This window comes from Triturus cristatus, chromosome 5_1, assembly GCF_964204655.1.
Source record: "Triturus cristatus chromosome 5_1, aTriCri1.1, whole genome shotgun sequence".
Taxonomy (NCBI): Eukaryota; Metazoa; Chordata; class Amphibia; order Caudata; family Salamandridae; genus Triturus; species Triturus cristatus.
This window is the reverse complement of record NC_140587.1, coordinates 807,540,270-807,564,039: the sequence shown is the minus strand read 5'-3', so window position 1 is coordinate 807,564,039 and position 23,770 is coordinate 807,540,270. Positions and strand designations below refer to the sequence as shown.

Here is a 23,770-nt window from a genome sequence, read left to right as displayed (position 1 = left end):
TGACAAATGCTAAGTGCCGAAACGCGTCTTGCTTGCCCGGAGTTCATGAAATAAACTCTCTGAACTCTTCTCCTGTGAGTGCTGTCGTCTGTTACGGGTACGATTACCCGATGGAGCTGTGAGCTGAATATTGAAGCGGGAACACCCCCGCTTGGCGTGCACCCGTTCGAGAGTGCAACTGGCTGGTGTTGTGGAGCTGAAAAAATATATATATTCACAGAAAAAACAAAGGTTACAGAGACGTTATAGTTAGGCTCAGGTTTCACTCCAGAGAAATTCAGCAGTTATTAGTTAGCAGAGCTGTCTAAAACTGCCACCACTACAATGCACTGCTTATAACCTCACATATTACATCATTCATGACATGGTCAGTAACATCACTCATGACATCACTGATGACATCTCAAATGACATCACTGTCAACTAATCAGCTGCTGTTTTATTACCAGCAGGAATAACAATAGCAATCACAGTAAGCGGTTCTGGTCACTTCACAGACAATGATTAGAGACTGCAATATATCTAAACATGTTTCTTCCGTGCTGACACACTTAGTCTGCCTGCTTTGAGGGTTTCACTTTGCACGCTGCAGCATAATTGCACCTGAATGTGTCAGCCATATTAGGTGAGGGGAAACCCTCCAAGAACCGGCAGGAGTGCAATGCATGGGCTCTTTTGGCCGAACAGCATAATATCTGCTCAATCAAATATTGCACTCATAGTGAAACATGAGGGTGGAGCCAAAGCACTTCTCCCAGTAGTGCCTCCTAAAGATTTTTTTCTGTTGTACCTAAGGTGAGGTGACAGTTGTGCTGTCAAGCTTGGCTTAAAAAACACATTCTGAACCAGCTTCTCAACTGAGGGGAAAGCAACTATTTTTAGGCAGATGTGAGCAATGTGCACAGGTTTTATGCAGTCAGAATGCACAGGTCAACGGGTAGAGTAGAGTGATCCATTCCCCTATGCTTTATGCTGTGGTGTGCGGAAAAAAAATGTGAATGGCAATTTAACAGACAAATTAAATAAGCCCTCTGACCCAAAGCCCCTCCATGTTTGGATATTATGAGTAATGTTTTAAGAGAAATGTAGTCCGGCAAGCCAGCTAAAGTCTTAAAGGCCAGACCTAAAATTAGAATGGAACAATTCGTTTTCATCATATTATCCTTACTTGCTAATTTCTTTGTTCAGGCGTAATTTAAAATGTATGCATTTTTCACTACTATGCTAAAAAGGGTGTTAGATTCAGAACCATTCAAAAACAAAGCAATGTTTTCTGAGGAAAATTGGAAAAGCAACGCATTGCAGTTTTTCAGCAGAACCTCTTTAATGTGAAGCAGTGTCATTATAAAGCGTCCTCTAAAAGTTACCACCTGTTTCTTTGTTTGTATTTTATATGTTTGGTTTCACTCCAAATATTTTTTATTTTATAGCACACAGCGGACCACTGCCGTCTTTTCATCTATCCATTAGTGAGAGACAAAGAAAGACAGTGTTATTGTAAAGTCACGAATCAACCGTAATATATTATTACAAGTGACGTGCGTGTAATGTTGCCAGGTGGACCCTTCCACTGTCGTGGGGGTCCCTGGCCAAAGTGAAAGCATGCCCCCCTGCGAACGTGCCTCCCGTGGACGTGCCTGACGTCCAGGGAGGAGACACGTGGTGTAAAGTAATAAAGAGCCCGGAGCACCGGGCGTGGCAAGCAGTGCTCTAGCCACCAGTTGAAGACACGTGTGTTGTGGCCCCCTTGATTTCTAGGCCCACGGCCCCAACACTAAACTGGCGACGAGGTGGTCTCGCCACCCCATCGCGTGCATCGCCTCGCTGCGCTCTTGCCCAAGGAGCGACTTTGATTTCCTCACCTCGTGAGGAGTTGTGCCCCCAGCGTGGCCCCCAGCTGCCCCCGGACCACCTACCTGGTGTCCAGCCGTGCTGCGCCCATCCTTCGCCTAGCCGGGCCCTCCGCTGCCCCCCTCGGCCTCCAGCGCCTGCTGCCTGGCTGCCCGAGAAGCTTCTGAGCCCGCGGAGCCTGCACATGCGGAACACCGGTCCCGCCTGCCGTTCCTCACGCATCTCGCGTGCACCGGGTGATCCAGCCCTGCCGTTTCTCATGCATCTCGCGTGAGACGCGTTTTTGACCGTTCTGCAGCCTGGAATTGCCCCTCCTGCCTCCCAGGACGCCCCTGGATGCCAGGAAGGCCCCAGAAGGTCAGTACACGACGCCCGGAAGACGAGTGAGCCGGCCCCGAAAGGGTGAAGGTGAGCCTACCTCCGCTGCTGCGCCCGCCCACGACAACCATGGCCAATGTGCCCCCCCTGGAGCCGTTTGCAGTCACTGGCAGACCCCCGTCGCAGGCGGCACGGTGGAGGAAGTGGGTGGAACGACTCGAGAACTACTTTGTGGCGGCGGAAATCGCAGCAGAGTGACGGCGCGCCATGCTGCTACACTTAGGAGGTGAAGCAATCCACGACATATCGAAGGACGTGACGGAGGCTGGCCCGCCCAGCACGTATGCCACGCTGCGCGACGCTATCACTGGATACTTTGAGCTATTTGCGAGTGCCGACTATGAGCGATTCCTACTGCGACAAGCCCGCCAACTCCCGGAGGAGTCAGTGGACGTCTTTCACGCCAGACTAAAGAAGCTAGCCAGCACATGCACACTCCCCGACGTGAACGACGAAATCCGGCCCCAATTCAAACAAGGTTGCGCATCATCAAAGTTGCGCGAGAGGGTGCTAGAAACGGACAACATGCCCATGCGGGACATCCTCGCGCTCGGGCGGTCAAAGGAGTTGTCTAAAGCACGTGCCGCCCACATGGAGCCAAAGCCGACAGTCGCAATCAAGACAGAACCAGTGTGCGCCCTCAAGACCGACACCGGCGAGGACAACTCAAAGCAGCTTCGGCGGAGGAACCCAAGACCAGCGCAAGCCCCCCCCCCGGCCGCGCGTGCGCATGGTGCGGAGGAGCGACGCCCCGCAGAGGAGCGTGCCCAGCACACGGCAAAGTATGCAGCGCATGCGGAAAGGCCAACCACTTTGCGAGTGTATGTCTGTCGGCACCCCGGAAGAAACAGAGTGGCCCGCCCAGGAGGGTAAGGCAGGTAGAGCCGCTACCTAGCACATCCACCAGCAGTGACATGGATGACGATGAAGCAGACGTGGCCTCTGTCCATGTCGTGAGAGTTCTACACACCCTGGCGACCTCTCCATCCACAGAACCCATGTGCACAGTCAACGTACAGGACCAAGCCGTGGCGGCCCTGATCGACACAGGCGCATCAATCAACCTGATGGCTGCCAGCGTATACCGGACGTTAGAGAATGCCCCGGCGCTCCATCCCACGAGGGTACAAGTGTACGCCTACGGCACCAGTCGCCCACTCCGCCTGTGCGGGATGTTCCGGACGGACCTGTCCCACGACACCACTCGATTACAAACCAAGATCTATGTGTCGCAAGAGGGATCAGGATTCCTGCTTGGTTGTCGAACAGCCCAAGACCTCGGTTTGATCCATTTCGCACTCACCGTCCAAGCCAGCAGCCTCGACCACCTAGTTCGGAACCACACATCTCTATTCGAAGGGATAGGCTGCCTGAAAGGACCTGCTACTCACCTCCACATAGACAAGTCGGTCGCCCCGGTGGCCCTCCGGCACCGACGCATTGCATTCCACCTGCGACCCAAGGTGGAAGCAGAACTGAGAGTACTTGAGCGGGCTGGCATCATCGAGAGGGTAAGCGGGCCCACCCCGTGGGTGTCACCCATCGTGGTGGCAAAGAAACCGAAGCAGCCGGACGCGGTGCGAATATGCGTGGACATGCGCATCCCCAACCTCGCTATCAAGCGCGAACGCAACCTGACGCCAACGATTGATGAAATAGTCGGAGAGCTGTCCGGCTCAAAGTGGTTCTCCAAGATGGACTTGAGGTCAGGATACCACCAGATTCCCCTGCACCCGGATTCGCGTCCAATCACCACCTTCTCAACGCATGCGGGCCTCTGGCGCTACACCTGGCTCAACTTTGGAATCTCGAGTGCCGCGGAGGTGTTCCAAAACATCATCCAGAATGTACTACAGGGACTCGAGGGAGTTCTGAATGTCAGTGATGACATTTTGGTTCACGCACCGACTTTGGACGAGCACATCCAACGCCTCCAGGCCGTGTTCACCCGACTCGAAGAGCAAGGGCTGACCCTCCACCGAGAAAAATGCGACTTCCTACGCAAGGACATCAGTTTCTTCGGCTACCGGTTCTCAGACCACGGAATTGGGCCGGACCCAGAAAAGGTCAAGGACATCCACGCTGCTCCAGCCCCCACGTCGGTGACCGCGGTCCGCAGTTTCCTGGGGATGGTCACCTACTGCGGGAGGTTCATCAAGGACCTGTCCGACCTCACCGGCAACCTCCGGGACCTCACCAAGGCGGTCGCCACCTGGGAGTGGGGCCCGGCACAGCAGGAGGCGTTTCAGAAGACCAAGGCGGCGCTCTCGGCCGACACCACCCTGGCCTACTTTGACCCCCGTAATGAGTCGCAACTCGTGGTGGATGCCAGCCCGACAGGCCTAGGGGCCGTGCTAACCCAATGACAAGCATGCGGGGAATGGGCCCCCATTGCATACGCAAGCAGGACCCTCACACCAACGGAGCAGCGGTACTCGCAAATTGAACGCGAGGCCATCGCCATCCTATGGGGGTGCCGGCATTTCCACATCTACCTGTATGGGCACCCCTTTGTGGTCATCACGGACCACAAACCTCTAGTCCCGCTGTTCCAGGGTTCCTCCACTCGCCCCCCTCCGCGCATCAAGAAATGGGTGCTCCAACTCCAGGAATTCCAGTTCACGGTGGAGTATCGACCAGGCACCCGGAACCTAGCTGACTTTCTGTCGAGGCACGCACGTCCTGCCACGGACTCAGAGGCTGCTGAAGCCGCGGCCACGGAGGAATTTGTCAGGATGATCGTGGAAAGGTCACGGCCACTACCAATCTCGTTGGAGGAAGTGGCGCGAGCCACCAAAGATGATGACTGTCTCCAGATCGCCATCCAAGCCGTCACGTCAGGCAACTGGAAAGACCTCCAAAGCCCAGCGTCGTTCCGCACATCGGATGCCCAAGCAACCCTTAAAGCCCTACATCAAGTCCGGAACGAACTGTCCGTATCCCCGGAAGGATGCCTCCTGAGAGGGCCCCATCTGGTACTACCTAGCTGCCTCACCCAACAGGCAGCCCTTCTGGCGCACGGCGCGCACCAAGGCATCGTGAAATCGAAGAACCGCCTCCGGAGCAAGCTCTGGTTCCCTGGCCTCGACAGGGTGGTGGAGACAATCGTCCAGCGGTGTCCCGTGTGCCTAGCGACCAGCCTACCCAACCCTCCAGCACCTCTAATCACTGAGGAAGGCCCAACGGCTCCATGGGAGCGAGCCAGCGCAGACTTCGGCAGTCTCCCCGGAGGGAAGTACATGCTGGTAGTGGTGGACGATTTCTCGCGATACCCCGAGGTGGAGCTCCTGTCCTCGACAGCCGCTGCGGAAGTGGTCCCCAAGTTGGAAAAGATACTTGCCACCCACGGCCTCATCGGGGAGCTGCGCACGGACAACGGGCCCCCGTTCAATGGCACCGAGTTGGCAGAGTACCTGCAGTCACACAGCATCAAACACCGACGCATAACCCCAAGGTGGCCGCAAGCTAACGGAGAGGTCGAGAGACTAATGAGGACTTTAAACAAGACAATTCAAATCACACTGGCAGACGGCCAGAGCATAGAACTAGCCCTCTATCAATTTCTACGGGAGTACAGAGTGACGCCCCACTGCACCACGGGGATTTCTCCGAGCCGCCTCTGTTTTGGCAGAACGGTCACCGACACTATTCCACACCATCCCCGGTGGGCGTCAGCACCAACCCCGCCCAACCGGTCCATGGAACAAAGGACAAAAACTAATTGCGAAGCATCACGGAGAAGGAGAGCGGCCGACAGCACCATCCAAGTGGGTGACCGGGTGCTGGTGAAAGACCGCCACCCCGGGGGAAAGTTCCGACTGCCCTTCGAGCTGGACCCTTGGACAGTCACGCGAGTCAGCGGAACCCTGGTCACAGCGGCCAGGAATGGTGAAGAGGTCACAAGAAACGTATCGTTCTTCAAGAAGGTCCCAGATGGTGGAGAGGAAGAGTATCCCGAGCAGGAAGATGACTGGCCAATGGCGCACCCGAGCCCCAGGAGTGCCACGGAACAAGAACCAGCGGCAGCAGGAGTGACTCCCCGCAGTGCCGAAGAAGAGGTGAGCGCCCCGACCGCCTCAGCCCAAGGAGGTCAGGAGTCGCAAGAGACACAGAACCGCCCCCACGGAGCAGGCGCAGACTGTTCAGAGGACATGCGTCTCATCCCTCCCGAAGGGCCCAGCCAGAGCAGGTACCACCTACGCCCATTCCCGCAGCCATCCCAGAGATACCACGACTTTGTGGCCCGCTGTCATCTCCCGAAGCCGAAGTGAGCTGCGCCAAGACCAAGTAAGACTGTTCTTTGTTGATGTTGTGTCTGGAAACCTGCAGAGACTGTGCTAGAGACTCTAAAAGAAATGTGTGGCCATGGTCGCTATGTTTATTGTTGTTTTCAAGCTTTTCTATTTGTGGGTAAAGGAGGAATGTAATGTTGCCAGGTGGACCCTTCCACTGTCGTGGGGGTCCCTGGCCAAAGTGAAAGCATGCCCCCCTGCGAACGTGCCTCCCGTGGACGTGCCTGACGTCCAGGGAGGAGACACGTGGTGTAAAGTAATAAGGAGCCCGGAGCACCGGGCGTGGCAAGCAGTGTTCTAGCCACCAGTTGAAGACACGTGTGTTGTGGCCCCCTTGATTTCTAGGCCCACGGCCCCAACACTACAGTGCGATGTGTGTTTTTCATATTACAAGCAGGCTGCAATGCCAAAACTCGCTTCTAAAAAGAGAATAAAGAGGCAGCCTTCCTAGGGATATGACAGTATCCCATGCATTACATCAAGATTGCTCCGGCCCACAATACCACTAGACGAATTATGGGGCATATTATCAAGCCAGGCGATAAAAATATCGCCCCTTTAGCGGCAGAAAACTGCCGCTAAAACGGCGATAATGGGCTTGATAATATGCTCTGTGGAATTCCAATTGAAGCCCATGTTAGATGTCCTTCACGTCTAACATGGGCTTCAATTGGAATTCCATAGAGCATATTATCAAGCCCATTATCGCCGTTTTAGCGGCAGTTTTCTGCCGCTAAAGCGGCGATAATTTTATCGCCTGGCTTGATAATATGCCCCATTGCTTGCTTTTTGTTATATCAGTCTCAGAGGTGACATTGTTTGTCCGTGTATTCCTCAATTAGAGCCTCACTTACGAGGCCCCTAGCAGCACTTTGGGGCCACCGTCACTTTTTTGACGCTCCGGTGGCGCAATGTGCAGCAGCATATTTACACGGCCACGTGGCTTTTCATGGCCTTGTAAAGATGTGTCCCTTTCACGCAGAACGCCGAGAGAAATGGGTGTTCCATGGGTGTTGCTGTGGTTGTTCCCAGCAACACCCATGGAATCTGAAGCATTCCCAGATTTAAGAGGAATCGTATTCCTTGGAAAGCGTCAGATTCTAACGCCACCCAGGGGTAGCATTAGGGAGGCGCAACGAGGAGGAATATCCTTATTTCTCCTCGTTGTTTCCTCATTCTGCAGCACACATAGAAAGAGTGAAACACTTCTTGTGATTGTTTTTGTGCAGGAAGGTGACCCTTCCTGAACAAAAACAATCACCCCTACAACGCAGACACCCTTGCACCATGGCGCAAGCATGCCTGCGTTGGCGCATGGCAACCCATTGTGCGCCAGCGCAGGAGGAAAGGACAGAAATGAGCCAAATCTATGAGATACGGTGCATTCCTGTCCTTTTCTTTTGATGCAGGCCAGCACAGCAAGATTTCTTGCTGCGCTGCGCCAAAACCTCGTAAATGAGGCCCTTATTCTCTCAGAGCCGGAACCCATGAAATAAATGTCAAGGAATTGCTTCCATTACTTACAGTGATGCACAGTAGTTTAGTTTGTCGTTCCCCATTATAGCCACAATAAAACTGAATTTTCATTAGCAGTTACTTTGCAGAAATAAGCCAACACCGCAATAATCTCTCAAACTCTGTACATATACGTACAATAAGTATGGTAACAAAACCATGAAAATCAAACAAATTTAATAGCACGATGAAGCACAGTTGTAACACTAGGCCCCAAATTATATCAGTGTTACTATTCCCAATCATTTGCGATTTTAAATGCTATGCTGTTCGTAAATTAAAGAGGAGACGGGGGATTACGATCCTCCTGCCAAAACACTGGGGGCATGCTTACAAGACCCTAACACCACCGGAGCGTCACTTTTGCTTGCATTGCTCCATACTCCATATTAACAAGGTGTCATTAAGTCACTTAACGTGGCTTAACACCACCTTGTAAATATGCCCCTTTCTGCAGCAGTCCGCTTCAGCAAAGAGGGTACAATGGGTGTTGCTGGGGCGTTCCATTGCAACACCCATTGCTTTTTGACGCTGCCCCACATTTGCAAGGATGGGGCAGTGCCAAAAACTAAAGCCAGGTAAAACCTGGTCCTTGTATGGCTATACGAGGAGAAATTATTCATTTTTCCTCGTATTTTACTCTTTCTATGCAGCACACTTAAAAACAGCAAATCGCCTTCAAAGATTGTTTATATGCAGGAAGGCGTCCCTTCCTCCACATAAACAATTGCCCCTGCAGTGAAGACACCCTTGCAACATGGCGCAAGGGTGCCTGCGCTTGTACTAGGCAGCTTTTTTAGTGCCTTCACTAGGGGAAACGCAGGGGTCTGCTGTATTTTTGTAAATATGGCGCATCCAAGCATTTCGAAAAAGCCAGAGTGTGGCTTTGCCAAATTTGACATTACACCGCGCTCCGACATTTTCTTGTACATATCCCCCAGAGACACTTAGGACACTGCGGTTGAAAACTGATGGTGAACACAATAAATCTTAAAACACTGAAGGTACGTGATGCAGCCTCAATGGAGGAAAGCAAGAATCTAGAAAGTTTAAACAAGTGGCTCAGTGTTAATGGTGAAAAGGTATTTGTCCAGGAAATATGCTTCTTTCATAAGGTCTGGAGTTTGCCAGTACCTAGGAAAGTGGATATCAGTGGTGTCTCTAGAATCTGCAAAAAGCATTGGCAAAGTCAACAGTTAAAAAAGAGGAGAAGCATTTTGGCTTTTCCAATGCTTGTTACAAAATATTCATCAAGAAGAACAGGGACGGCGCCTCTCAATAGGTGGCATAAGGAAACCTTAGAGGCCCCCTTGCAAGGTATGGTGAGGGGGTGCCTGGCAATACCCATACCTTCAAGATGAGTGGCACTCCTTATGTATAGAACACTGGGGCACGCACCCCGTTGCACTGCGGGGGCTGTGGGGCTGTCCGTTATGCCCCTGGCCTCAATTTGTTTTTGCCCCATCCTTCGGATATGCATGTGGTAGACTTGCAGCAGAGGAAACCTGGGGATTTCTACACTTTTCTGAAGAAATTCCTGTTGGTGTGCTCTCATGGAAACTAACTCCCACTTAATATTTTGAAAATAATATAGTGACGTATAGTTTCTTGGAGCTCCATGCTTTCTGTAGACTCCAGGTTCATGATATTCAGTTTGAAATATGTATACAGAAAGATGCAATGTAAATCACGAAGAATAAAGCTGATGTGATTGCTGTGTTGCGCTTCCATTTTGCCAGGTTCCTCAGGATGAATGGAGTGGTTACACCCCTGGGGTCAAGGAGGATGAAATCCCCTGTCGAAGGATGCGCAGTGGCAGCTACATCAAAGCCATGGGGGACGACGACAGCGGAGACTCTGACACTAGCCCCAAGCCATCTCCAAAGATCGCGGCCCGAAGGGAAAGCTATCTCAAGGCGACTCAGCCATCCCTCACGGAACTCACCACGCTCAAGTAAGACCTATTCACGTGGTTGGCATGCGCTTCCGTGCTTTGAAAAATGCTGAGAGGCCTGGAACTGTGAACGTCCGCATAATGCGTCATGACGTGACATGGCACGACATAGCGTGCAATTGATTTTCAATTTATATATGGAAACCCTAATGAGGCGTTGATGTCCCTTCTTCACAGCATGCTATCAGGTATCAGAAATATTGCAATTGAGCGTCTGATAGGGCTAAACAATGTGTACTATTTGATGCTTGTGTACTATAGAATGAAGGTAAAAAATGTCACACAGTCAATATTGCACAGAAACTTTTCCACCGGGGTTAAAATGACAAAATAGATCATGGCACCATTGCTAAAACATACACACATCAGGTTTTTTCCCTATAAACTATTTATATGTATCATAGAGTATTAACCAATGAAAGCTTAGTCCATGATCAAATCTAAATAAATATAGGGAATTGATATAGTGCTAATTTTTCTACTTGTGTTGAAAAAAGGGAATACAATTGTTCTATCTCCTGGATAGTCTCATCATTCAAATCTGTAAAGTGAATAACTATATATTTTTGTAATTCTTTTCATGGAAACACAGCAAAAGGAATGGGAAATCAGTTTATGTTATATTTGCTCAGGTACAAATGCTATGGGCCCCCCTTCACATTACACAAGCAGCAGACTGATTTGCCCCATTCTTTTTTACATCAATACAACATTGCTGCAATATTACCAGTGGCAGGCAGTATCGATGGCATCTTTACCGCTTCTTTCCATGTTCCAAGTCCTTTAAGCGTGGGGATCTCTGGTCCAACTTCCTACATTCCGGGGGGGGGGGGGCAGGGGGGAGTATAGCATCAGGGAGGTGTTTGAGGTTAATAATTGCATTCTTACAGGCACATGCATCAAGCAAAATACCGGTCGCAAACGGGCAGATTCTCAGAATCTGACCCTTTGCTCCCGGTATTTTTGCATTTGGGATGCATCATCCCAAATGCAAAAATCGCTATTTAAGGAATCTCAAAATTGGGATTCCTTAAATAGCGATTGCATTTAAGGAATCCCTAATTGAGATTCCTTAAATGCAATGCATTACAGTTTAAAAAATAGCGATTTCGCTATTAGCGTGAGCAAATTACCATGAGGCTGGACCTCATGGTAATTTGCGAAAACTTAGAAAAATGCACTTATTTGCATTTTTCTAAGTTTCATGTTGCCCACACACATGCCCTTAGAGCATGTGTGTATGCAACATTTGTGCAGAGTGAACATACATGGGTGCAATAGGGTGTCATTTTGACACCCTTGCACCATCGAAATTGCGGGAGCAATTTGCGAGTACCTACTGGTACTCGCAAATTGCTCCCGCAATCTCTAATTCATTCCTATGGGCCTGGAGGCCCATAGGAATGAATGGGAAGACATTCCTTAATTGCGACTCGCAATTTGCTAGTCGCAATTAAGGAATTTGTGGGAATCGCTATTTCTTTAGCGATTCCTACATGCATAGGGTTTTGCTATTCCTTAATTGCGATTCCTTAATAATCGCTATTAAGGAATCGCAAAACCCTATGATGATGCATGTGCCTGTAAGTCTGGTAACTGGTTCTAGGGGCCATGAGTCGAGACTGTTATTACTGAGTTGGGGTTTCTCATCATCCTTTATTTCACTAAGAGATTTTAATTTGTTCATTTTTTGGATCTGGAACTTAAATATATATAGTAACCGGTTTACTAAAAAAGTAGCAAATCTGCTCCTACAGAAGTACCTCTTGAATGGGTGCAAATTTGCTACATTTTACAATTCACTAACATTGGCAGCAATAGGCTTGGAAAGCTGTGCGAGTCTCAGGTTTTCAGACATACTACTGGCAAACACCCAAAAGATGATGGGATGAATGCTTTCAAATAGTCTAACGACTTGCAATGCCTTTGCTTAGCAATCCAAACCATTGTTGTTCATTCACTATGCCTCTGTAGACGCAGGGCATGATTTTGTTTGTTTTGATTATTTTGGGTTTTTTGGTGCATATTTATATAGCGCGAACTCGACCCGCAGGTATTGGAGCGCTTTACATGAGCACCATATTTACATTACACATTCAGGCACGGGGAGATTAAGTGATTTGCCCAGAATCACAGGATGTGGACGCGACCCCGAGGCTCGAACACTGGTTTCCAGCACCAAAGCCGGTAGTCTAGCCAACGGACCACATCCTCACATTTAGGGTTTGGCTGATAGAGTAAATGCCGACAGGGTGGCCGAGGACTTTATGTCCGCCACCCTGTCAGATTTAGAGATGTCCACCAGTCCTGCAGACATCTCTATACATTATCAGAAACCATATCACTGTGACTCCTGTCAATGTATGAAAAGGTTTGATGGGTGACTCCATTGTGCATGACTGCCAGCTGTCAAAAACAAACACCCAAAACAAGAGTTTGTCAATGAAAAATTAAATAAAAAACTAATGACCTCCACACCGTGGGAGTTTTCCCCCATGGTGTGAGGGTCTTTTTATGTTATCTCTTGACTGACAGTGATGGACTGTAAAAATAAGATATATCACCGTCCTTTTTAAACAGGGTAGATGGTTGGTTGCCTTACCTTCCATGGCACCTACTCCGCTGAGCCATTGGAAGTTTTACACCAAAGGAGTAAATTTGACTCCATCAACACAAAACTTGTGGTCGACCTGACCCTAAATAAGGCCGTCAGACCTTGAGTATGGCCGACAGGGTACCCCGTCCCTATTGCAATGGAGTACCTGGCTGCCTAACTCTAAATCAGCCCCAGAGGCCCACCTAAATCAAACCAGTACCGACCCTGCTCCCCATAGAAACAGTCCACCCCACACTTTTGCCATATCACCCATTTACCCTGCGATACAAAGCTTTTCGGGAAATTTGAGATTCACACCCTCCGAATCCCATTGACTAAGCTGTGCCCCTGTCTGCATGCAGACCTCCCAGCTCACATGGTGTCACCATGTGTCACACAATTTGGGCTCCCTTCACACGGTCACTGTAACATTCTCTTGAAGAAGTCCTTTACGATAAATGAGATCCGTAGAATCAGGGCAGCGGGAAGACGAGATGTTTCTTCACCCCACTCCTGGTACCAAAATATGTAGTATCGTATAAATCACCTCTGACTCTCGCTAATGGTTATTCTTCTTTATTAGAAGTAATCATCAAGTGGACCCGCAGGGAAACAGCTGTTGCTTAGAAGAGAGGCAAGCCAGAATACAAACAGAGGAAGTATTCTAGAATACAGAGAGGAGGAAAGAGAGAGTAAAGAAAGACTGAAAGAGAATGTTACAGTCACATTATGGGGAGCCAAAATCACACAGTGGCAGGAAAGACGAGCTGGAAACCACTGTACAAAGTGGCTTTCCACTTTTCTTTGGAGGCAGTAAGCAGATGATGTCCATTAAGGGGTGTGAAAACACCTGAGGACATAGGCGACAACCTCAGTGACTCTTTTGGTTTATTTGTGAGGCGGGTGTGGTGGGCTTGGTGGACCGCTGATTGGTTATTAGGTAAATCTCGGCACAAGCCCCCTCCCTTCCAGGGCCACGCCCCCTCCTCACAAGGTGATATTTATTTACAAGTTGGCTGGTTTGTGCATAGCAAGAGGTGCACACTGGTGAGCAGGAAGAAACCGTGTGGATTCATGACTAGGTTATTGGAGCAGTCACTCACCAGTTTCTGCAACCAGCACCTCCCCTCTTATTTCATATATTCATATACAATATGCTAACCGTTTACCATTTTTTATCTGTCCCTATAAGCATGAGAGTAACAGAAGTTTCCGTTTTTAAGGGTTAAAACAAGCAAAATGAACTGGAATTGTATGACTGAAGAAAGAAACGTGAGTGGAAAGGCACAATAACTTTCTTGCAAAATGCTCGTTTTGATTCCCGATGTAGAGCACGAAAAAGGCTCTGACTGTTCTCAAAATGGCTCCCCAGGTGATTTTCAGATGATAGGGCGAGGAAATGTCAACAAAGCAAAGGAAATTGCAGCCTGCAGGCAATTGTCTGATGGCTGTAAGTGACAGAAGATAGGAGCGTTGTGGGGCCGTTTATGTGGTCTTACAAAACACAATCCAGCAAACACAATAGTTATGCCGTCTCAACTGTGAGGGGATGGCAACATTGTTAGTCTCGAGTGTTGTGCAGGAGCCAGGGTCGGACTAGCCACAGCGGGCATCGGGTGTTTCCCCGGGAGGCTGGAAGGGTGGGGGCCGGTTTTGTTACTAGAGGCCGGTTTTGCAGCAGTGCTGCAATATCGACCAACAGTAACAAAATCTGCAGTGCTTCCCACTTGTGATGGTCTCACAAATTGCATCAGCATTTTATTATGCTGTTTGTCTCCATGATATACTCCTAACTTTCCCAGTACTAAGAAAGAAAATTGGTGAACTATTCTTTTCTAATATGGATCACTGAAGTTGTGTTCTGTCTGTTACTGAGATAATTGTTGTATTACATACACAGCGTGTCTTATGAGAAGCTCTGTCACCCAGGCAGAATGTTAGAAGGAGGAATTCAAAAAGATATACCTGGATGGTCACACAAAAAGTGGCTACCTTACTCATTCCCCCATACCTCACCCAAATGTGTTAAGATTACAGTAAACCCATGGATTACTGATTGAGGTGTTAAAACCCTACTCAAGCAGGAACCTCAATCCTCGTTAAGGCACAGGCAAACCCCAAATTAACCTGTGCTCAATCATCTGGTAGCTTGGCACAGCAGAGTCAGGTTTAACTTTGAGGCAATGTGTATAGTGTATATGCAGCATTTCGAACAGTAATAAAGTGAATCAATTTAGGAAAACAGAGAACATTTTATTAAACAAATCAAGACCGAAATGACAACAATCCAATCAGTAGAACTGGAGCTATGCAATTTTAAATATTTAAGTGGAAATAGCATTAAAAAGCACAAAATGTCATTTGTGGAAATCTGGTCTGACTAGACCGTGACATAATCACAGGTACAGGCTGACCGCAATGGAGTGAGGGCTGGCTACTGGGACCCAGTTAGGCCCACTGAACAACAGTACCTTAAATCCTGGTTGCAGAGTGTTGTGGAATCCCTTGTCGAGGATGCATCGTGCAGTGATGGTTCCTAGGAGCTGCAAAGCTGCGATGCAAGGTGCTGCATCATCATCGAGGATGCCGTCAATGAGGGGCTTGCGATGCAAAGTCCTGCGGCGAGATGAGTTGCGCACCAGCTGTTTCTGGGGAAGCTGCGAGGTATGTGACACAGAGTCCTGCGTTATTGTTGAGGATGCTGTCGATTAGGGACTTGCAATGCAAAGGCCTGCGTTGAGGATGCATCCCACAGCAGCAGTTCCTGCGAGGCTGTGGGCGGCAATGCAAAGTCCTGCCGTAGGGGAAATCCACACAGCAGAGGCAATGTGTTGTTTCTGCTTTGGGTTGAAGCAGAGGAGATTCATCTGTTCTGTTGAAACTACAGATGGGATGACAGAGCACCTTCAAGCCCACTTCCAAGGGTCCAAGACTGGGGTGGCACCACTAGGCAGGGTAGGACTCACAGATGGCAGAGTCCAGGTGCTGAGATCAAGGTTGTTGGAGTCTTCTGTCCCTGTGGCTTTAGTCAGGAGGTCAGCCAACTAGCCCTTGGAGTCACTTTGGGGTCCTGGGTTCAAAAGATGCAGGTCCAGTCCTTCTCACCCAGGCAAGAGGGCAGCAGGGCAGCAATCTTTCAGAGCAGAAGCCCAGAAGAGTGTCAGTCCTTTCATCAGCACAGCAGTCCTTGTTCCTGGCAGAGTCCATAGGTCCAGAAGTGCAGTGAAGAGTTTGAGTCTGAGGTCTAACACTTATACCTGGAGACCACTTTGAAGTGGAAGAAGCTTCTAGAGGTTTCTTTCCCCCTGAGGTGTCAGGCATCCCCTTCCTCCCTTTCCTGGCCAGACCCAGCTTGTCTGGGGTCACAAAAGACGAGTGACAATCCCTTTGTGAGAGTGCTCAGGCAGATCATTTGTGATGTTCAAGTGTGGTAGGTGACAACTCTTCTCCCTTGTTAACTCACTGTGGTCCATCCTGCCAACAGCTATCTTCCCTTTGTCTCACTGTCTGGGAGTGATACACAAAGACCAACTGCCTAGTCATGTGAGCACCAAATGGGTAGGAGAATAAAAAGGCAACTCTGTAAAAGTGGCATTTTCAGGATTGTGATTAAAATCCATCTTTACCATTAAAGAGGGCTTTTAAAAACAATTCTTTAGACACCAAACTCGACTTGTCTACTTGCTCGCAATTGGAAGTTACATCTTATTAAATGTAATAAGGTAACTCCAATGTTATCCTATGGAGAGGTAGGCCTTACAGTAATTAAAAACAATCTTAGAAGTTTTTCACTACCAGGACATGTAAAACTCAAAAGTACACGTTCAACTTTTTAAATGCACTGCACCCTGCCCTGTGGGCTGTGCAGGGCCTCCCCCAGGGGTGAAATATATATGTATTAAAAGGAAATGTTTAGATCTGGAAAAAGGTTTAGTTTGCCAGGTCGTAATGGCAGTTTAGAACTGCACACACAGGTTTCAATGTCAGGCCTGAGACATGTTTAAAGGGCTACTTAAGTGGATGGCCCAATCAGTGCTGCAGACCCACTGGTAACATTTAATTTACAAGCCCTGGGTACAGTAGTACCACTTTACTAAAGACTTACAAGAAAATTAAATGTGCCAATCGGGTGTATGTCATTTCTACCTGCTTTAAGGAGAGAGCACATGCATTTTAGCAGTGTTAAAATGCGCAGAGTCCTAAACTCTGCAAAAACGAAATCAGCAAAACAGTATATTGAAGGCAAAAAGTTAGGGGAGAACCACACCAAGGATGCAGGAACCGTCTCCTAGTTTGATTCGAACCCATGTATTGGTGTAGAGCTGTATTATTGCTCTCGGTAGGTCGCCTGGCAGCCCCCAGTCCTGCAGTTTAAGCCAGAGGGGCCCTCTTGGAATGCTATCGAAGGCTGCTATACATCAATAAAACAGGAATAAAGCTCCCTTTTGCCTTTCAATGCTTTGTTGCACATGAGGGTCAGAGTCATCAGGTTTGAGGAAGTGTCACACTAGTCCCTGAAACAGCATTGATTATTAGGTATGATCTGATGAAATTCTGCCCAGGCTTCGAGGTCATCGAGTAGTAGGCTGGCATACAGTTTGGCATTGTTGTCAATTAAAGTAATGAGATTGTAGTGGCTAGGGTTAGATTGTGAACCCCCTTTAAAATTGGTTAGATTATAGATCCTCTCCAAGACTCAGGGATTGAATCTGTTGCCAGGCAGTGTTTGAACAGAAGAGTTAAGACCTCGAACCAGAATTCTGGGTCGGAAGCGAAGAAGTCAGGGGGTAACCCGTTAGGGCCAGGAGCTCCGTCTTTGCGCAGCGTTGCAAGTATTTGTGAGCAGCGTTCCTCTGGACTACTACAACCTTCTGGAAGATTTGTGAGGCCAGGCATTTTGCAGGCCTTTCATTGCACAAGTCTGGCGCTGTGGGCTCCTGTTGGGCTGCTAAGATGGGTTGAGCGTTTGGGTCCTGATTAAAAGAGGGCAGACAGAAATGCGAACCACTCTGGGTCTGTAATGTTGAAGTTAGTTCCCCTACTGCTTCCAATTATGGCTTGATTAAATAAGAGACCAACATTTTCTTGGGTTCCTTTCCTTACTGGCTGCTAGCATGTGAAGCCAGAAGTCCTAAATTCTTTCCCTTTTGGCATGCCAGAGTGCTCTCCTGAATAAGGATCTTGATAGGTTCAGGCTGTTTCTTGCGGCCATAGAGGAAGGTTGCTTAATAACAGCTTGCGTGTTTCGGTTGACTCAACTTTTTAGCAGCTTCAGATCTTCTGATAGTTTCAGTTTAGAGAGGGCGGGTTGCGTGCCTTTGCCCATAGTGAAGGTTTGGCTTGGAGTTCCTGCATGACTTGTTCGATTAGGAGAGACTGCTGCCTGATAGGGGAGTTGTTTTAGGCTATGACTTCGGCAATTTTGTCATCCCATCTCAGTCGCTTTAGGTTTTCTGCCTGTACCCCTGTACTAGTAGTTGGAAAAGCCTCCAGTCTTAAGGGGCTGAAACAGAACTTAATGTGCTGGGGCCTGTGATTGCTGTTGTGGTGTAGCCCTAGGGAGAAATCTTCAATGTGATCAAAAAGTGCCACCGTGCTGAGGGTAAAATCTTTACCAGTCGGATGGGGTGTTGCCACTAAAGCTGCCGTTAAAGAGCATGAGGCCTAGAGAGTCACACTGGTTTAGGAAGAAATCGGCTAAGTTGGTCTGATGAGTGCCCTGACGTAGATTTTGAACTGGAAGGTCGTGCTCAATATCAAAGCTTTTGGCCTCGCGGCCAATTAGCCCCACAAATATGTTCATGTTGAAGTCACCGGATAGCAGGGTATTGGAGGAGGTTATTGTTATTAACATCAGGTTCTTCAATATCTCCTGTTTCCCATGCTTGGTCGGGTTAATGTAGATGTTAATAATCACGAGTGAGTGGAGTTTAGCGTGATGGCGGAGAGTGAGGTTTATTGCTTGAGCCCAGGGGTGCAGAGCTGAGGAGATGTAAATCGATAGGCCACCCATTAGGCGACCACAACTGTTGACTTTAATGGCTGGTTTCTGGAACTCTACAAAGCCTGTTAAAGGGACAGTGGATTGAGCCTGTGTCTCTTGCAGCATGAGGACATCGAAGTCCTGCCAAAATGGTGCAGTGTTGTTGTTTTCGAATTTTTGCAGGAGCCCGTGTATGTTCCAGGAGCAGAGACTAAGGCTGTTCCTACGTGGGAGTTCCTGGCATGAATTGAATTGCTTTGCCATGGGTTGCCTCCAGTTTGAAGGGTGGTTGGCAGCCGTCCCCAACTATGATAGATTGTCTCCGTTTTGCTGAGATCGTGTTCTCCTTGGTGTCTCCACTTCCCAACCGGGGAAATCCCCAGAGAAATTGTACCGGAGAGCACTGAGGTCGATTTGGGGCTGTCAGTTCTTTGAGCAACTTTTAGTATGGATTGAGTCACTGTGCTGGGTTGGTGCATCAGCACTGAGGGATATCCTTTGGCCCTCACTCTCTCAGTTTCTATACCCCCAACTGCCGAGGACTATAGAGTTTGCCATGATTAGATCCACCCAAGTGGGTGAAGAAAGTGTGGCCTGTGTAGGTTCTGGTTCATGCTATCTTCTTGGTTCTAAGAATTCAATTGCCAGAATATTGGCCAAGCTTATGTGTTGTAATCAGGAATGTCTTGTAACAGGAGATTTATATTGCCCCGGTTAAGGATGTCGTGGGCCCACTTTGATTGCAATTCTGGGATGAAGACCAGTTGGTGTGGCCAGAGTGGAGTTAATTGACAGCTGACAGGCCCTTACTTGTTCAAAGTTTGCAACAGGATCGTGTACTTTTTTCGGGTCCTAGTATGTATTGCTGTGGCGTACTGTGTTAGAGTGCTCAACGCATGGTTTTGATTGAGGTTTTGAGTTGCTAAGAATCATGTTTTCCTCAGACCGGCTGTTTAGTTTTCTTGGCTGAGTGGGGGGTTCTGCCTTTGGGGCCAGGAAGAGCTGATGCTTGCTGCCGAATCGAGTCGTGTTTGGCCTGCTTGTTGTTCAGACGATGCCAGGTCTAATGAAGGGGCTTTTGACGGGGTATCCAGAGACTGCACCTTTGTGTCCGAGGGGGGAGTGGGTTCCTTGGGTTTGATCTTGTTGAAGATGGGATAGATCAACTCCTGCTTTGTTGTGAGGGATAGCTTGCGGATTTTTTCCTCTACTACTTTAGTTGTTTGCAGGGGAGAGGTGCTAGAGACGCTCAGGATCTAAAAATGCATCTTTTATTAAAGATGATTTTCATATTTTGCGTTTGGAAATACCATTTTTAGAAAGTGGGTATTTCCTTGTCTAACCATCCATGTGCCTCTGCCTGTTTGAGTATTAGCTCTCCGGGTTTTAGACTGACCGGGGCTGTTTTGTACATTCACACTAGACAGGGACACAAAGGGGGCTGAGGTATGTCCTCCCTTTCCTGGGTAACTCACAGCCAGGCTGAATAGACCTGTCTGCATTTAGAATAGTGGGAGGAGTTGTCACTTGTCCCTGCATGGACTGTGGCTGCCTTCCTCCCCCTGTCTCCACCTCCTGTAGTGAACCTGACCTGAGCCAGGCATAACTGGTTTATGTATGCCAGTGGAACTTTGTGACAACTTCAAGGGGAAATGTAGTATAAATATTGGGGCCCTGAGCCCAGAACTTTAGAACTCTTTTGGATCAAGAAGAATAGCTGGAGAAGCTGCGAGGAGAGACTACAACTTTGCTGTGTTGGCCTACACTGGCTGCTTCTGTCTTGGGAAGTGAAAGGACTGGACTGAACTCTCTGCACCTTCTTCTGCTGAGTATCTCCAAGGGCTTGAAGTAGAGCTTGCCCTCTGTTCAAGAAGTGTCAGGGACAGCAAAGACTTCACCTACCTCTGGGTACAGCCTCTGGGACCGTGTGCTCTAGTTGCCACAGAGGCTAAATTTGCAGGGCTGCGCTTCATATTTTCCAAAATGCAGGGATACACCATATTTACAACAATACGGCACAGTCTTGTGTTTCCCCTAGCGCTGATGCTCTAATTAGCTGCCTAGCACCAACACAGACTCCCTTGTGCCATGGTGCAAGGGTGACCGCGTTGCAGGGAATGATTGTTTGAGGCCCTTCCTGCACATAAGCATTCAAAAATAGCGATTCTGCAGCACATATTAAAATAACAAATGCCATTATTTAATGATTGTTTATGTGAAGGAAGGGACTCCTTCCTGCAAATAAACAATCATTAATTGTGTTTTTCTCTATCTAGGTGTGCTGCAGAATGCAACACATATAGAATAAGCAAAAACGAAGAGAAATAAAAGTTTTCTCCTTGTTGCATCATTCTAACACCTGCAATTGCATGGCGCAAGTTTTTGGTGCTTCCTCAGATTTACAAATCCTTGTAAATCTGGGACTTGTCAAAAGAAATGGGTGTTGCAGTGGAATGCCAACAGCAACACCCACTGCTCTCCCCTTTCATGCAGAAAACTGCATGTAAGGGTACCATATTTACAAAGCGGCGTTAAGCCACAAAAAGCTTAACTGCACTTTGTAAATATGGAGCAGGGCATTGCGCCACAGGGACATCTGTAAAAGTAACGTTCCTGTGGCGCAATACCCTTGTAAATAAGCCCCTATGTTAGCTTAATAAGTGGTCCACATGGTGATGGGCAAGCCATAGATTCGGTAAATTTCTCTATGAATAGCCTATTTAATCTGGTGTCTTAAGGAAGGAGCATGGTATCTCACCAGGGGACGAGAGCTTCTGGGACATGCTGTGGTGCCTTGCATTGGAACAGTATGACATGCCAGTGGTATCTCTAGTTGCACTCTGGAGGGACCCACAGGATTAGGATTGCAGTGCACATAGCATGCATGTATAATGTTTTAAGGTCTAATGTGGGGCATGATCTGGCATGGTGTAGCCATGTGTTGCCATTTTCCTGAATTTATTTTGGTACTTATCATGAGGTCTTACATGAGTATGTGTGTCAGATAAAGTAGCACATAGAGAGTGCAGCGCTCTTCTTGCAGAGTCTCATCACTGGCACAGGTCACAGCTTTCCTCTTAGGAGAGAACCTTTCGGCAGTGCTTAATTTATGCCAGTTGATTCCGGTGCTCGGCACCTGCGCTTAATTGGAAACACTGGTGCTTGTGACAGTCTGCCACAAGATGGCACTTTATGGCTAATTTTGAGATGATCACAACAACAGGTAATTATTAATTCAATATGCATTAGAAATTACCATTACCTGCTGCCCAGCCATCCTTATAGCTCTGGAGACCTGGAATAGTCTGAATTATCACATTTGCAGGAGTGTGATGGTTAGTTGTTGTTTGGTGACTATTATCGGCTCATTGGCACAACATGGCAGGGGCAATGTCTGGTGCATACTGCAGTGGCCTCCTCACGAGAGCCCCGGCACTTATTTTTTTACAAATTAAGCACTGCCTTTGGGTGGAGCTTGGTGATGCTGGAAACTGTTCCTTCATGGAGTCTTCACGTGTGTGAGTGTAGGGTATCCAAGCTTGTGGCTCAGCAATGGCTGGGATGCTGGAGGCCTATGCATTAAAGGCCTACAGCTCCCTTGATTCGCCATCTCATTTCTTACCAGTGTTCATAGATGCCTTACATTGCATTTTAATGGTTCTCTGCACTAAATAAATGCAGGTGAGGTTGTTCTCCCTTTTGGATAGTGAATCACTTACTGGCTGCTTTTGTTTTTGTGGATGGATAAAATGTGCTTTTTTTGCTATTTAGATTTTCAGATGTGGGGATACACAAGTTGTTATGTAAGTAGATGTTTGATTGGTTGTTTGATTACAGTCATTTCTTACTTCAGTGGCCATGACCGTGCAAATGTGTTTCTCTTCGTGGTACATCGGTTTCCATCAGAATTGCTAAGGACTGTGTGATCGGCAGCATCTGCCCTATCTGCTCGATGTGGTCGTTGCTTTCAATGTTTGTCTATTTTGCTTAGCCTTATGATTCTGCATCTGCAATTTTCAGTGTTTAAGGCTTTGTCAGATATGACCCTTTGTGCTCTCCATGTGGGTTACCTCACTATCAAGTCGTGATTTTTGTGTACATTTAATTTACTTTGCTTTAATAGTTTTGTGTTACTTTTGTATTCACATGGCTGACATTTCATTTCAAATTGTCGGAGTTGCAGTGCAACAAACCTTAAACACGTCACATCGGATGGCATTGGACTGCTGCAAGGCGAGCATTATGAGTCTTGGTGAATTAAAAAAGTATTTGCTCTGCTCTGTATGTGAGCATCCTAGGCTGCCAAGTCGAGGTTACTCTGTGGCCCGAATCATATAAAGTAAAGGGCCTGTTCTGTTGCTGGTAGCCAGGCCTTCGTGCCACGCGTCGGTGTTTGGGGAGAGGGTGTAGCCTTACGGCTAGATCTGCTGACATTGGAGCTGGTGCACCAGGTTTGAACCTCAGCGTCGGCTCAACATCCTGTGGTTCTGGGCAAATCACTTAGGGGCATATTATCAAGGGCAGCGTTAAAAATTACCGCCGCTTTAGCGGCAGAAAACTGCCGCTAAAACGGCGATAATGGGCTTGATAATATGCTCTATGGAATTCCAATTGAAGCCCATGTTAGATGTCCTTCACATCTTACATGGGCTAAAGCGGCGATAATTTTATCGCCTGTCTTGATAATATGCCCCTTACTCTCCCCTGGCCTACCAAAAATGAATGTGTCATTGTGTAACGTAACTGGTGCTCATGTAAAGCGCCCCAATACCATTGGGTCAGGTTTGCGCTATATAAAAATCTTCAAAAAACAAAACAATGCAAAACAAATGGTTTTAAAGCCTACTGGACAGACCACATCTCCTGCAGTGTTTAGGGAAAGGGTGCAAGTGAGGGGTCTTCTGTTTCTTGGCTCGGAGACCCTAATAGATATATGATAATGACCCTTTAAAAAGCAAAGCAATATATTTCTTCATAATGTGACCGTTGCAACACATTTCAGTTTAGTATATTTAATGTTTCCCTTGAATGGAGTGACAATGATGCTATTTATGAACACGTGAAAAGTCAGTTGATTTTTTGCCCCTATACGTGACCTAAGGTGTTACTATAGTTGGAGTAAACGTTGTACTTTTTTGCATAGCTTAATTTGTTAAAGAATGAGGGCCAGTGCCCAAAGCTCTGCTCAGAAGACGGCAGGT

General features: G+C 48.0%; 1 protein-coding gene across 2 annotated transcripts in view; it reads left to right on the top strand.

The window, feature by feature from the left end:
• DLGAP1 (DLG associated protein 1) overlaps positions 1-23,770 on the top strand; it is a 1,292,753-nt gene that overhangs the window by 871,530 nt on the left and 397,453 nt on the right. For both annotated transcript variants that reach the window (XM_085605839.1, XM_085605838.1), the window contains exon 7: positions 9,776-9,990. In XM_085605839.1, coding sequence (XP_085461965.1) covers positions 9,776-9,990 — 215 coding nt within the window. The remainder of the gene's footprint in view (positions 1-9,775; positions 9,991-23,770) is intronic.